This window comes from Pongo abelii, chromosome 16, assembly GCF_028885655.2.
Source record: "Pongo abelii isolate AG06213 chromosome 16, NHGRI_mPonAbe1-v2.0_pri, whole genome shotgun sequence".
Classification (NCBI taxonomy): Eukaryota; Metazoa; Chordata; class Mammalia; order Primates; family Hominidae; genus Pongo; species Pongo abelii.
This window is the reverse complement of record NC_072001.2, coordinates 53545593-53558802: the sequence shown is the minus strand read 5'-3', so window position 1 is coordinate 53558802 and position 13210 is coordinate 53545593. Positions and strand designations below refer to the sequence as shown.

General features: G+C 35.8%; 1 protein-coding gene across 3 annotated transcripts in view; it reads left to right on the top strand.

The window, feature by feature from the left end:
- TRPM7 (transient receptor potential cation channel subfamily M member 7) overlaps positions 1-13210 on the top strand; it is a 128905-nt gene that overhangs the window by 76697 nt on the left and 38998 nt on the right. For all 3 annotated transcript variants that reach the window (XM_002825444.6, XM_054531466.2, XM_054531467.2), the window contains 6 exons: positions 99-379; positions 1597-1825; positions 2968-3123; positions 3201-3344; positions 5565-5693; positions 7734-8012. In XM_002825444.6, the coding sequence (XP_002825490.3) occupies positions 99-379; positions 1597-1825; positions 2968-3123; positions 3201-3344; positions 5565-5693; positions 7734-8012 (1218 nt within the window). The remainder of the gene's footprint in view (positions 1-98; positions 380-1596; positions 1826-2967; positions 3124-3200; positions 3345-5564; positions 5694-7733; positions 8013-13210) is intronic.

Here is a 13210-nt window from a genome sequence, read left to right as displayed (position 1 = left end):
AGCTGAATAATGTAAAGATATTTTACTAAAATTTTCACTGACATAAATTTCATATGGCCTTATTATAATGAGCTTTATAACTTTATTTTCCCTGGAAGATTGATACAGTTATGGAAGAAGGAAAGAAGAAAAGAACCAAAGATGAAATTGTAGACATTGATGATCCAGAAACCAAGCGCTTTCCTTATCCACTTAACGAACTTTTAATTTGGGCTTGCCTTATGAAGAGGCAGGTCATGGCCCGTTTTTTATGGCAACATGGTGAAGAATCAATGGCTAAAGCATTAGTTGCCTGTAAGATCTATCGTTCAATGGCATATGAAGCAAAGCAGAGTGACCTGGTAGATGATACTTCAGAAGAACTGAAACAGTATTCCAAGTAAGTGATATTTTATTATTTGAAAACATTTTAAAAATTCAAAGTAGGTATTGTTCGAGTGGCTGTTACAGTGCCACATACTTAATGGTGATGTATTTATATGTATAATCTTATTGGTACAATTGACAGAAAATTATATGAGTATTTTTTTTTAATTAAACTGTCTGCCTTTATGAAAAAGAAGTTATTATATTTGCAACTCAAGAATTAAATATCTCAGCAAGAAAGAAGAAATGCAGCCTGGGCAACATAGGCAGACCCTGTCTCTACATGACATTTAAAAATTAGCTGGGTGTGGTGGCACTTGTCTGTTGTCCCAGCTACTCAGGAGGCTGAGGTGGGAGGATCACTTGAGCCTGGGAGGTTGAGGCTGCAGTGAGCTGTTACCATGCCATTGCATTCCAGCCTGGGTGACAGCAGTAGACCCTGTCTCGAAACAAAGAAGAAATGCCAGAATTCATTTTAATTTTTGCAAATAGTAGCAATTGGATTAGAAAGTTCCATTTGAATTGGTAAGGAAAGAGTGGAAGTGAGGTTGGAGCTGTGTTGTAAGAAAATAGATTGAATTCAACTGGGAGGACACTTCAGAAGCTAGAACTACATACATAGAATAACGACATAGTTCATAAAAGTTTACAGTTTACTTAGAGGGGCAGTGTTGGAATATTAAACTGGAAAAGTCGTTTGTAGAAGTTTTCTAATATATACTAAGACCTCCGGCTCCCCAAGTGGGGTCTTTAGAGGGCAGTGATAATTGTTACTGAAAATAACTCTTAACAGGGATCCTATGGTTACTTAGTGGGACTTCAAGATTCAGATGTTTTTCATAATTAGGTTACTGCCTAGTCACATAGTTCTTCTCTACCAGGTACCAACTGTTTTCTGTGTTTGAAATACTACATAAACTTTTTTGAACAGAGCATTGTAGCATTGTGAGTTTTGATTCCCTTTGAGATTATAGTTTGATTTCTAGGACCGGGAGAAAGTGCTCTGGATTCACCTTTTCAATCTTGTACCTAATGTGACATATTTTAATATTTTGTGATTTCCACGTAGATGTAGATGTCTGAAAACAGAGTTATGGTTTTAATGCCTCATAATTCTGTAAGTGTGTGTGAGAATATTAAAAAGTAGAAAAGCATTAATATATATAAGAATAGTGGTTTAAAATTGCAGTTTGTCAATCTGAGTATATTTTGGCTTTTATCTTTTTATAGTGATTTTGGTCAGTTGGCCGTTGAATTATTAGAACAGTCCTTCAGACAAGATGAAACCATGGCTATGAAATTGCTCACTTATGAACTGAAGAACTGGAGTAATTCAACCTGCCTTAAGTTAGCAGTTTCTTCAAGACTTAGACCTTTTGTAGCCCACACCTGTACACAAATGTTGTTATCTGATATGTGGATGGGAAGGCTGAATATGAGGAAAAATTCCTGGTACAAGGTATACCTTAGAAATAATTTGATATAAAGCATGTGATTAGATAAAAAGAACAGAAGAATTAGTCTAAATGTGTAGTAAAATGCCTTGATGTGTGAGTGTAATGGTGGGAGGTAAAGAGGGAGCAAGAAGGATGATTGGCATTTCATCCCAAGTGGTATAATGGGCTTCTTTTTTCCTCTTCTTCTTTACTTTTGAATCCTTTTCAAGTGTCTATAATGATTATGGCCTCTCTTTGAGCTAGAAGGGGAACAAATGGGAAATATCGGAGATTATGGCCCTGAGCAGCCTTGAAAAAAGTTACTACTTTATGAAAGGATTATTCCCAAATTCTGAAATTCAAGACCTATCTGCTAATTTAATAATCTGTTACTTTTAAGTTACTTAAAGTATATTGGATGAGTATATTGATATACCCATTATAGATAAGTATATCCATGTGGCCTGTTTTTATGATTAAAAATTTGGGTAAAATGGCATGTACTTTTGGTTTCATCATGGTGATAGATACTGCTTTGAACTTTGCTTTTTGTTCTCTTATATCTTTTAAAATAAGGTACAGAAATGTAGGAGTCAGAAATCAGGCAAATAGTTTAACCATAGGCCACTGAATAACCAACAGAAAACCTGTTACACAATTACAATTTCTTCATGCTGTGGGATTTTGCAAGTAATAAGTAAAATTTTAGAAATAAACCTTTTTGTTTATAGAGGCACAAGCTGAGTAATCACGTTATGACATGGAACACTTGCAAAGAGATTTAGGATAAAATTAAGGACATAGCACTTTTATAAGGCTTGAATTTTGTTTAAACAAAATGCATTTTCTGAACAAATTGTAATCTGATTTTATTTAAAGGACAAGTCTATAATAATTATTGAATCTATCCTATACCCTTATTATCATAATAATCAAATGTTTTGTTACTCTTTAAAACAATTAAAATTGGGCTTCTTTAAATACAATATATAAGTAAAAAATCAATTTTTTGTTTTTTTCCCTCCACTGCTAGGGGCAAAATGGCTAATCAAAGATATTTAATATCTTTTATTGTTTTTATTATATTCTTTGTTTTGTTTTGTTTTTATTATATTCTTGAAGGTCATTAATTTTAAAATGCAAAATTATGTTTCTGAAAATTTAGGTCATACTAAGCATTTTAGTTCCACCTGCCATATTACTGTTAGAATATAAAACTAAGGCTGAAATGTCCCATATCCCACAATCTCAAGATGCTCATCAGATGACAATGGATGACAGCGAAAACAACTTTCAGAACATAACAGAAGAGATCCCCATGGTAAGCAGGAAAACATTTTAAAGTAAATATAAGTTTGTTCTGAATAATTATACAAAAGAATATTTTTTTAATTTTAGGAAGTGTTTAAAGAAGTACGAATTTTGGATAGTAATGAAGGAAAGAATGAGATGGAGATACAAATGAAATCAAAAAAGCTTCCAATCACGCGAAAGTTTTATGCCTTTTATCATGCACCAATTGTAAAATTCTGGTTTAACACGGTATGTTTTTAAATTACACGAGCATGATGTTTTTAAGAGGCTTTGGGGGACCATTGGTTCAGAATCCATACTAATGTTGATATAACTTAGATCACTGAAAAGGCATTTCACATTTAAAAGAGTGATACATTTGCCTTAGTTTCATTTAAATTGTCATCATCTAGAGTGATAAACACTAACAAATTTTAGGTCTAATTGGAACCAAAAATGTACCTAACAAATATACGATACCATTGGCCTTTGTAAGTTGGTAGCAAATACTAATCAACTAGTAAAAATAATGATAAAAGATGGACCAAAAGAGATTCTGATACACACTTACAATTTTTTGTGCTTTAGGATTTTGCAGATAATACATAAAAGTCTAGAAATAAACCTGTTTGCAGTGTTAACTGATGATGATAAAAAGTAATCCAGATTGTTTATCTGGTTTTATTTATCTGTGGCTTATTTCTTTAATCGTATTAAAATGTATGCTTGATTACCTTCCATATAATTGGCTTTTCTCTTGCTTTATGGAAAAATTGATTTTACTAGCAGGTTAAAGAGCATATGTCCATACAAGGATGGACTCACCTGTTATTTTGGTTGAACTGTAGGTGTTTATGTGTTGTTTTGGTTGTTTCGTGTGGAGAATGAGCACTAGGAAATATTAGTGGGCTGTCTTGCTGGTGCTACTCCCTAGCAATGGACCAACCTGAAGGAACAGGTGATACAGCAAATGAGATTAGCCCCTACTTTTAACCAGGGACTGAGTAAATGAGTTCTTAACTCCCCTTCATAGGAAAACCCTTAATGAAGATGTTTTTTAACTTTGTTGTTGTGGAGATTTTTTCATTTTAATCAATAAGAATTTGTTTCTTTGGTGATTGCTTTTTCACCCACACATGTGACCATTAACCTGAGATTAACATTTCCTTACATCTCTATATGAAAATGTTCTTGTTCCTTCCTGTTCAGAGGCTGAAATTGCAAATATCAGTTATCTGATCTAATCTCCAAATTCTGTCTCCACTAATGAAAATAGGGCAGTTTTCTTACGTTTGCATTCATGTGAATGGCTACGTTAAAATAGCCAACGTGGGTGACTACAGGAATTTCTCTTTTCTTTCTTTACTGCAGTTTACTCCCTAGCCTGCCATAGATAATCAAATAAAGGATGTGACTTACTCTAGGACTGGTGGAGACAAGACAGAGATGAGAGGATTCTTACCCATAATTTTTCGAGGGTCAATAAGTGTGGGTTTTCTTCTGAAATGAAATAAATACTCACATGTGTTTATACATAAACTTTAGCACCTCTCTGTAACCTGTTTTGTAAAGAGTATCAAAGGTGGGCTGTTTCCTTACCTGGGGCAAAGGCTTTTCACATTTTTTCCACTTTTTGGGGTTCAACTTTCGTGACTGGGAGCTAAGAAAATACCAGTTGTCTGTCTGTCTTGTCTTGTCTTGTTTTTTTTTCTTTTCTTTCTCTCTTTTTTTTTTTTTTTTTTGGACAGAGTCTCGCTCTGTTGCCCAGGCTAGAGTACAATGGCATGATCTCAGCTCACTGCAACCTGCACCTCCCAGGTTCAAGCAATTCTTGTGCCTCAGCCTCCCGAGTGGCTGGAGTTGCAGGCATGCACCACCACGTCTGACTAATTTTTGTTTGTTTTTTTTTTTTCAGTAGAGATGGAGTTTCACCCTGTTGGCCAGGCTAGTTTCGAACCCCTGACCTCAGGTGATCTGCCTGCATTGGCTTCCCAAAGTTCTGGGATTACAGGCGTGAGCCACCGTGGCCTGCCCCAGTTGTCTTTTTTAGGAATACTGTTTGGTTGGGGGAGGAAGGAGGCAGGAAACATGTGTTCCTTGATGATAATGGTGGTGAAATTCTGCAGTAATTTTAATATATTATGATACTGTAGGTATGAGTTAAGCAGAATTGTGTGGCATATGCTGAGAACATAAACCTGATTGTAAAATCTCTTCTGTGGGACGTTCTAAAGGTTGACAAGAGTTGTAGAACAACACGTTTATACCCTGGGGACCATTTATACTGCAGTAAATGCAATGTCTGTGCTGAAGAAGAGATATTTCTAAAATTGTTTTAATAAAGGAAACTAGGGGATAATTCACAAAGTTTCATTTAATGTCTATTTTTGTGTGTGTTTGAAAATGTTCATAATTAAAAGATTTATTTTGTAACCAATGTTATTTATGTAACCTTTATTTTTTTATTAGTTGGCATATTTAGGATTTCTGATGCTTTATACATTTGTGGTTCTTGTACAAATGGAACAATTACCTTCAGTTCAAGAATGGATTGTTATTGCTTATATTTTTACTTATGCCATTGAGAAAGTCCGTGAGGTATGTCTTTAGTTTTTTCTACCAATAATTTACTGTATACATGGAAGATTTTCTGTTTTGTTTTGTTTTGGGTGTATACGTGGATGTGTGTGTGTGTGTGTGATGACATTGTAGAAGTGTAGAACCTGTGTAATTTTGCTGTTCCCAAAATAATGACAAAAGAATAGAGATTAGTGAGTATGCTGTATACTTTGTTGCCATTACAAATAAAATGATTTGTGTCAGAAATATAGCCTATAAAAATGTACCCTATATTTTGTTTATTTCCTGAACATTCACATTTTTGCTGTCACTCTTCAAAAAGTATTAAATATACTTAGCTAAATGACTTTTAATTTACGTACCTGATTTAGCCAATTAGGTAGGTAAATTATAAATAGGTCTTTAGGCCAGGCGTGGTGGCTCACGCCTGTAATCTCAGCACCTTAGGAGGCTGAGGCGGGCAGATCACTCGAGGTCAGGAGTTCGAGACCAGTCTGGCCAACAGGGTGAAACCCCATCTCTACTAAAAATACAAAAATTAGCTGGGCATGGTAGTGGCCACCTGTAATCCCAGCTACTCGGAAGACTGAGGCAGGAGGATCACTTGAACCCGGGAGGCAGAGGTTGCAGTGAACTGAGATTGCACCACTGTACTCCAGCCTGGGCGAAAGAGTGATACTCTATCTCAAAATAAAAATAAAATAGATAGGTCTTTTTTAATATCCTGATTTTGAAGAAAATCTTTTTCTTAATATTTATACTTTGTTTTTGAAGTAGTAGCTACATGAATACTTGTTTTTTTTGTTTGTTTGTTTGTTTGTTTTGAGACGGAGTCTCCCTCTGTGACCCAGGCTGGAGTGCAGTGGCACAATCTCAGCTCACTGCAACCTCTGCCTCCCGGGTTCAAGCGATTCTCCTGCCTCAGCGTCCCTAGTAGCTGGGATTACAGGTGCGTGCCACCAAGCCTGGCTAATTTTTGTATTTTTAGTAGAGATATGGTTTCGCCATGTTGGTCAGGCTGGTCTCGAACTCCTGACCTCGTGATCCACCCGCCTTGGCCTCCCAAAGTGCTAGGATTATAGGCGTGAGCTACCGCACCTGGCCATGAATATTGTTTTATAACATACTTGCATAAGTACCTCTGAATTATTTAATGTCTCTACCTTACATTTAGAGAATACAAGAAATTGCAAAAATAATTAGAAGGCGTTGTATTTCTCTCTCACTTAGATATCATAAGAATTTCTTTTTTTTTTCTTTTCCAAACACCATCTCGAACCAGAAGGAATTTCTTATTAAATAGCTTATTTTGTATTTTAAATTCCTCTGAGTGTTATGGTCCATATGTTTATTAAATCTGTTGTTTTATCAGCATGTTTGAAGAAATTGATTTGTTAAATGATAAAAGCAAATTGCAAAGCATTTTAAAATATGTATATTCATAAAATAGCTCTGCCAGTGTTCATGAGACAGTAATAGTAGTGGTTGCCTCTAGTGGGAAGAGTAATTAATTGGCTAAGGGAGAAGAGTGAAACGGATGCTTTGCAGTATTTATGATACACCATGAATTTTGAAGTTGCGAATGTGTTACCATTCCTCCCAAAAGATAATTCTTAAACTTCATATATTCAGGAGAAGAGTCATATGTTTTAAATAAGTTAGGTAAATACAGCTACTTAAACCATTGAGTTATTTACTTTCTACAAAGAAGGCAGGTTTGGCAGCTACTACCAGGATATCCAGGTGCTGCTTTAATTTGAAATAAAACAATTTTTCAAAAGTATTTTACAATCCAGGTCTAGAGAACTGGCTTGTAATCTGAATTTTCAACTTCTTAGTTGGATGAATCTCTTGAACCTGGGAGATGGAGGTTGCAGTGAGCCGAGATTGCGCCTCTGCACTCCACCCTGGGCAATAGAGCAAGACTCTGTCTCAAAATAAATAAGTTAATAAATAAAAGCTATGTGAAATTCTACTGTAATGTTATAGTTGAATGCTGTATGTGTTTTAATAGGAATAAATTGATTACACTTTTTTTTGTTGTTGTTAAACCTTTAGATCTTTATGTCTGAAGCTGGGAAAGTAAACCAGAAGATTAAAGTATGGTTTAGTGATTACTTCAACATCAGTGATACAATTGCCATAATTTCTTTCTTCATTGGATTTGGACTAAGATTTGGAGCAAAATGGAACTTTGCAAATGCATATGATAATCATGTTTTTGTGGCTGGAAGATTAATTTACTGTCTTAACATAATATTTTGGTATGTGCGTTTGCTAGATTTTCTAGCTGTAAATCAACAGGCAGGACCTTATGTAATGATGATTGGAAAAATGGTAAGTTGAGAGACGTTTGATAATACTCATGGGTTTATTGATTTTTTTAAAAAATCACAAAAATGTTATTAACATAATTTTATTTGAGCCAGTGAATGTCTTTTGTTTTGTGTTTGTTTGCCTCATACTTCAAATCTGCCATTCCTTAAGAGTTTCTCATGCTCAATCCCAATCCCCTACACCCATTTTGTGCTTTGCAAGATAATGTTAGCTATACTATCTATAGTTTATGTCTGTAGGTAACTCCTTTTTCCTGTCTTCACTGATCCAGGCTTTTTTTTTTTTTTTTTTTTTTTTTTTGAGACGGAGTTTCACTCTGTTGCCCAGGCTGGAGTGCAATGGCACTATCTTGGCTCACTGCAACCTCTGCCTCTCAGGTTCAAGTGATTCTCCTGCCTCAGCCACCCGAGGAGCTGGGATTACAGGCGTGCGCCACCATGCCCAGCTAATTTTGTATTTTTAGTAGAGACAGGATTTCACCATGTTGGTCAGGCTGGTCTCAAACTCCTCACCTCAGATGGTCTGCCTGCCTTGGCCTCCCAAAGTGCTGGGATTACAGGCGTGAGCCACCACACCCTGCTTGATCCAGGCTATTTTATAAAAGTTAATTCCAAAATACCTGATCTTTTCCTAATACAGTATGCCCAGTATTTTGCTCTTTTCCTTAGTCTTATCTGAGTGGCAGGTTTTATTTTTTAAAATCGAGATGTCAAGTTGAATGTGTAATTTTTTTATACACTGAATCTAAAATATATTGGGTCTACTCCTTGCCATAATTCCTTTTAGTTTTCAGTGGTGAAAAAGGCAAAATTTGTAATACAGCTATTGCTGTTCCTTATTCTGAAATTCCTGTTCATCCTAGGAAATTTCAGCAAATGCAGACAAATCACTATTCAGAGACATTCACTATTAACAGTTTAACGTACATCCTTCATCTCTCAAGACATGTATGAACGCATGTGTTTGTTTCAAACTTCTCGTAAATAAATATATACAGTAGTTTTATCAAAATATGCTTTAAAAATACGTGCTGTTTCTCAACTATTTTAAAATATTTGTCCCATTTTAATAAATATAAAAAGCTATTCTTAGAGTTTCTTATACTCCCTTAATCTTAGAAAATCAGTCTTCTCTTGGAACCAACCCAAATGTCCATCAGTGATAGACTGGATTAAGAAAATGTGGCACATATACACCATGGAATACTATGCAGCCACAAAAAAGGATGAGTTCATGTCCTTTGTAGGGAGATGGATGAAGCTGGAAACCATCATTCTGAGCAAACTATTGCAAGGACAAAAAACCAAACACCGCATGTTCTCACTGATAGGTGGGAATTGAACAATGAGAACACTTGGACACAGGGTGGGGAATGGGGAACATCACACACTGGGGCCTGTCGTGGGGTGGGGGTCAGGGGGAGGGATAGCATTAGGAGATATACCTAATGTAAATGACGAGTGCAGCACACCAACATGACACATGTATACATATGTAACAAACCTGCACATGGTGCACATGTACCCTAGAACTTAAAGTATAATAATTTAAAATAAAATCAGTCTTCTAAATTAAATATTTCTTGAGTAACCCTGCTAAGCTCACAAGATTATCTTCGCATCTTGAAAACAAGATTTTTAGGTTTTCTAAATATAAATTATTATATTTGCAGTTTCACGCTGCACTGTTCCCCTCCAAGAGAATGTGTCTTCCCCCCTTAATTGAGAATAACTGGTGTACTGTTTTTCACATCAAAGTATTACTCATTATTCACACATTTTGGCATTCTTATGGTATTTCAAGGAAAAATAGGGCAGTTAAGGTTTTTTGGGAAGAATTGGTTTTAGCCTAACATTTTAGCATGCAAAAAAGGTGTTGTAGCTCTTATATGCTTACCAGGTCATTTAGTGACTTAGTGGTGTCTAGTTACTTTAATGGTAATGTAAATGGAAGAGTTAGGAAGTACAGAAGCCTTTATTTGTGATCTTCTCTAGAACCACCCTCTGCTGGGATGTCTTTCTCCTTGTCAACTAGTAATTTGTTCCATCATTGTCTGTTTTCCCCTAGTGCCAGCTTCCCTTTACATCCCCTTTGGAAGTTTCATAATGGTTACTGTTCTAGTTCTAACATTCATTATTTCATCATTGTGTATCTATTACATGTTAAGACTTAAACTAAGCTGGGGCTACAAAGTTGAATAAGACATGGTCCAGATCCTCATGGAACTCAACAATTGAGTCTCTAAATATAGACATGTGAACAGATAGGTACCTATTGAAAAATATGATAAATTGTTATGTGAAGATAGAAGAGCTAGTAACCAATTCTGTCATGAAGGCTTTCACAAAGATTATGGCATTTCAAAGGAGTTTAGAAAATACGTGGGATTTACATAGGTATACATGCACCATGTTGGTTTACTGTACCCATTAACTCATCATTTACATTAGGTATTTATCCTAATGCTATCCCTCCCCCTGCCCCCTACCCCATGACAGGCCCCGGTGTGTGATGTTCCCCACCCTGTGTCCAAGTGTTCTCATTGTTCAATTCCCACCTATGAGTGAGAACATGCAGTGTTTGGTTTTCTGTCCTTGCAATAGTTTGCTCAGAATGATGGTTTCCAGCTGCATCCATGTCCCTGCAAAGAACATGAACTCATCCTTTTTTATGGCTACATAGTATTCCATGGTGTATATGTGCCACATTTTCTTAATCCAGTCTATCATTGATGGACATTTGGGTTGGTTCCAAGTCTTTGCTGTTGTGAATAGTGCCACAATAAACATACGTGTGCGTGTGTCTTTATAGTAGCATGATTTATAATCCTTTGGGTATATACCCAGTAATGGGATAGCTGGGTCAAATGGTATTTCTGTACCTTAGAACTTAAAGTATAATCATTAACAAAAAAGAAAATACGTGGGATTTTTCTTCTGAGCAGGGAGTTTCTAACCAGAGGAAACAGCTTTGAAAAGCTTGAAGACAATAAAAGATTAAAAAGAAGAAACCTCCCTCACACTTTATAGGCTAGTGCAAAAGTAATTGCGGTTTTTGCCATTAAAAGTAATTGCAAAAACTGCAATTACTTTTGCATCAACCTAATACATCTTTTAATAGCAGACTAATGAAAATTATATGGTACATGCTAAACTTCTCACACTCATTCTGTATGCATTATAAGAATCCTCATTTTTTAAAATTTTACTTTATTTTATTTTATTTTTTAAGATGGAGTCTCGCTGTGTCACCCAGGCTGGAGTGCAGTGGCATGATCTGTGCTCACTCCAACCTCCACCTCCTGGGTTCAAGCGATACTTCTGCCTCAGCCTCCCAAGTAGCTGGGACTACAGGCATGCGCCACCATGCCCGGCTAATTTTTGTATTTTTAGTAGAGACAGGCTTTCACCATATTGGCCAGGCTGGTCTCGCACTCCTGACCTTGTGATCTGCCTGCCTCGGCCTCCCAAAGTGCTGGGATTACAGGCGTGAGCCACCATGCCCAGCAAAATTTTACTTTAAGAATCCTCATTTTTATGAGCAAGCCGATACTCACATATTTTTAATTAATTAAATTCGTATCAAGCACAAGGAAAGTGGTTGTCATTTAGGCTTTATGTGAAAAGGCGTGTGAAATGCAAAGATGACTATGAATCATCAACCATAGAGCTTGAATAATTTTAGTTTACGTCAATACAGATTTGGGTTTCATTTGGAATATTTGACTTGGCTTTTCCTTTAATTACAAACATTTATATTCCAAAATATATCAAATAGCATGAATAATGTTTTAATACATTTTTTGCCTTTTAAAATCTTTTATCTTAATATATTTTTTGTTTTGCAATATTTTGTTTATTTAAAAACATGCATTCTCTCAGTAATGTTCTCAGATGCTCAATGAAGGCATTATTTGTCCATTTTGCAAATAAGAACACCCAGTTAAGAATTTTGGAGCGTGTTAGGCCTCTGCAAGTTGTAAAGACCCAGCTCTTAATTTAAAAAGGAAATTTATATGTTCATCTAACAAAATTTTAAAGATGAAGCATCAAGTCTCATCTCTTCATTTGAATTGACATTTTAAGACTCTCAGCTATCTACACAACTTTTCTTCCTAATCTTAAGCCCCTATAAAATTACTTTATCCGGCCTTGACTACTTACTGTCCCCTTTACCTTTCACATCTTACTTTCCATTTCTGCTGTCACTGTATATTCATTTTAAAAATATATGAATATGTCATAATTTATTTTAAGTTGTCATTACAATTATTTTAAGTTTACAGTAGGTTAATGTACAGATTTATTGTAAATGTATTCTCTTTTGCATGAGGCCTTTCTCCTCAGCTAGATGATTATTTATGAATGAATATTACATATTGCTAGAGTGAGAAAGCATTCACTTCTTTATATGTATATTCCTTTTTTTTTTTTTTTTTTTTTGAGATGGAGTCTCGCTCTGTCTCCCAGACTGGAGTGCAGTGGCATGATCTTGGCTCACTGCAACCTCCGCCTCCCGGGTTCAAGTGATTCTTCTGCCTCAGCCTCTTGAGTAGCAGGGATTACAGGAGTGTGCCACCATGCCCGGCTAAGTTTTATATTTTTAGTAGACACAGGGTTTCACCATGTTGGCCAGGCCAGTCTCGAACTCCTGACCTCAAGTGATCCACCTGCCTCGGCCTCCCAAAGTGCTAGGATTACAGGCTTGAGTCACTGTTCCTGGTCGTATATTCACTTTTTTATATTTTCTAGGCTAGACAATAAGTAGTGCAGGCTGGAGAACTTATATACCTAAATAAGTAGATGGGAGGTAAAGTTTTATTATAGCATTCTGCTTAATTCTTTGAATCCTTACATAATTATGTCAAAATGTACATTGTAATTTAACAATGAAATTTAACAATGAAAATAATTTTTCAATGAATTACTAGATTTTAGCTCAATTAGGCCCTTTTATTGAAATTAAAGAATTACAAACTACATGACTTACAAAAGTATTTGTTTCCCAGACATTGGTATCTTTTAGTTTTTCAACACCCATGCTAATAATTCAGATTGTTTTGTTTGGCTCCTAGGAAGTTTTCATATCCCAGGACAAGGCACCCATGGATTCAGGGTGGGTGGGAAGTATTATTTTTTTGTGTGAAGTGGGCAAAGTACAATTATCAGAGGCAACATGGAAAAGAGAGAGTCTGTGCT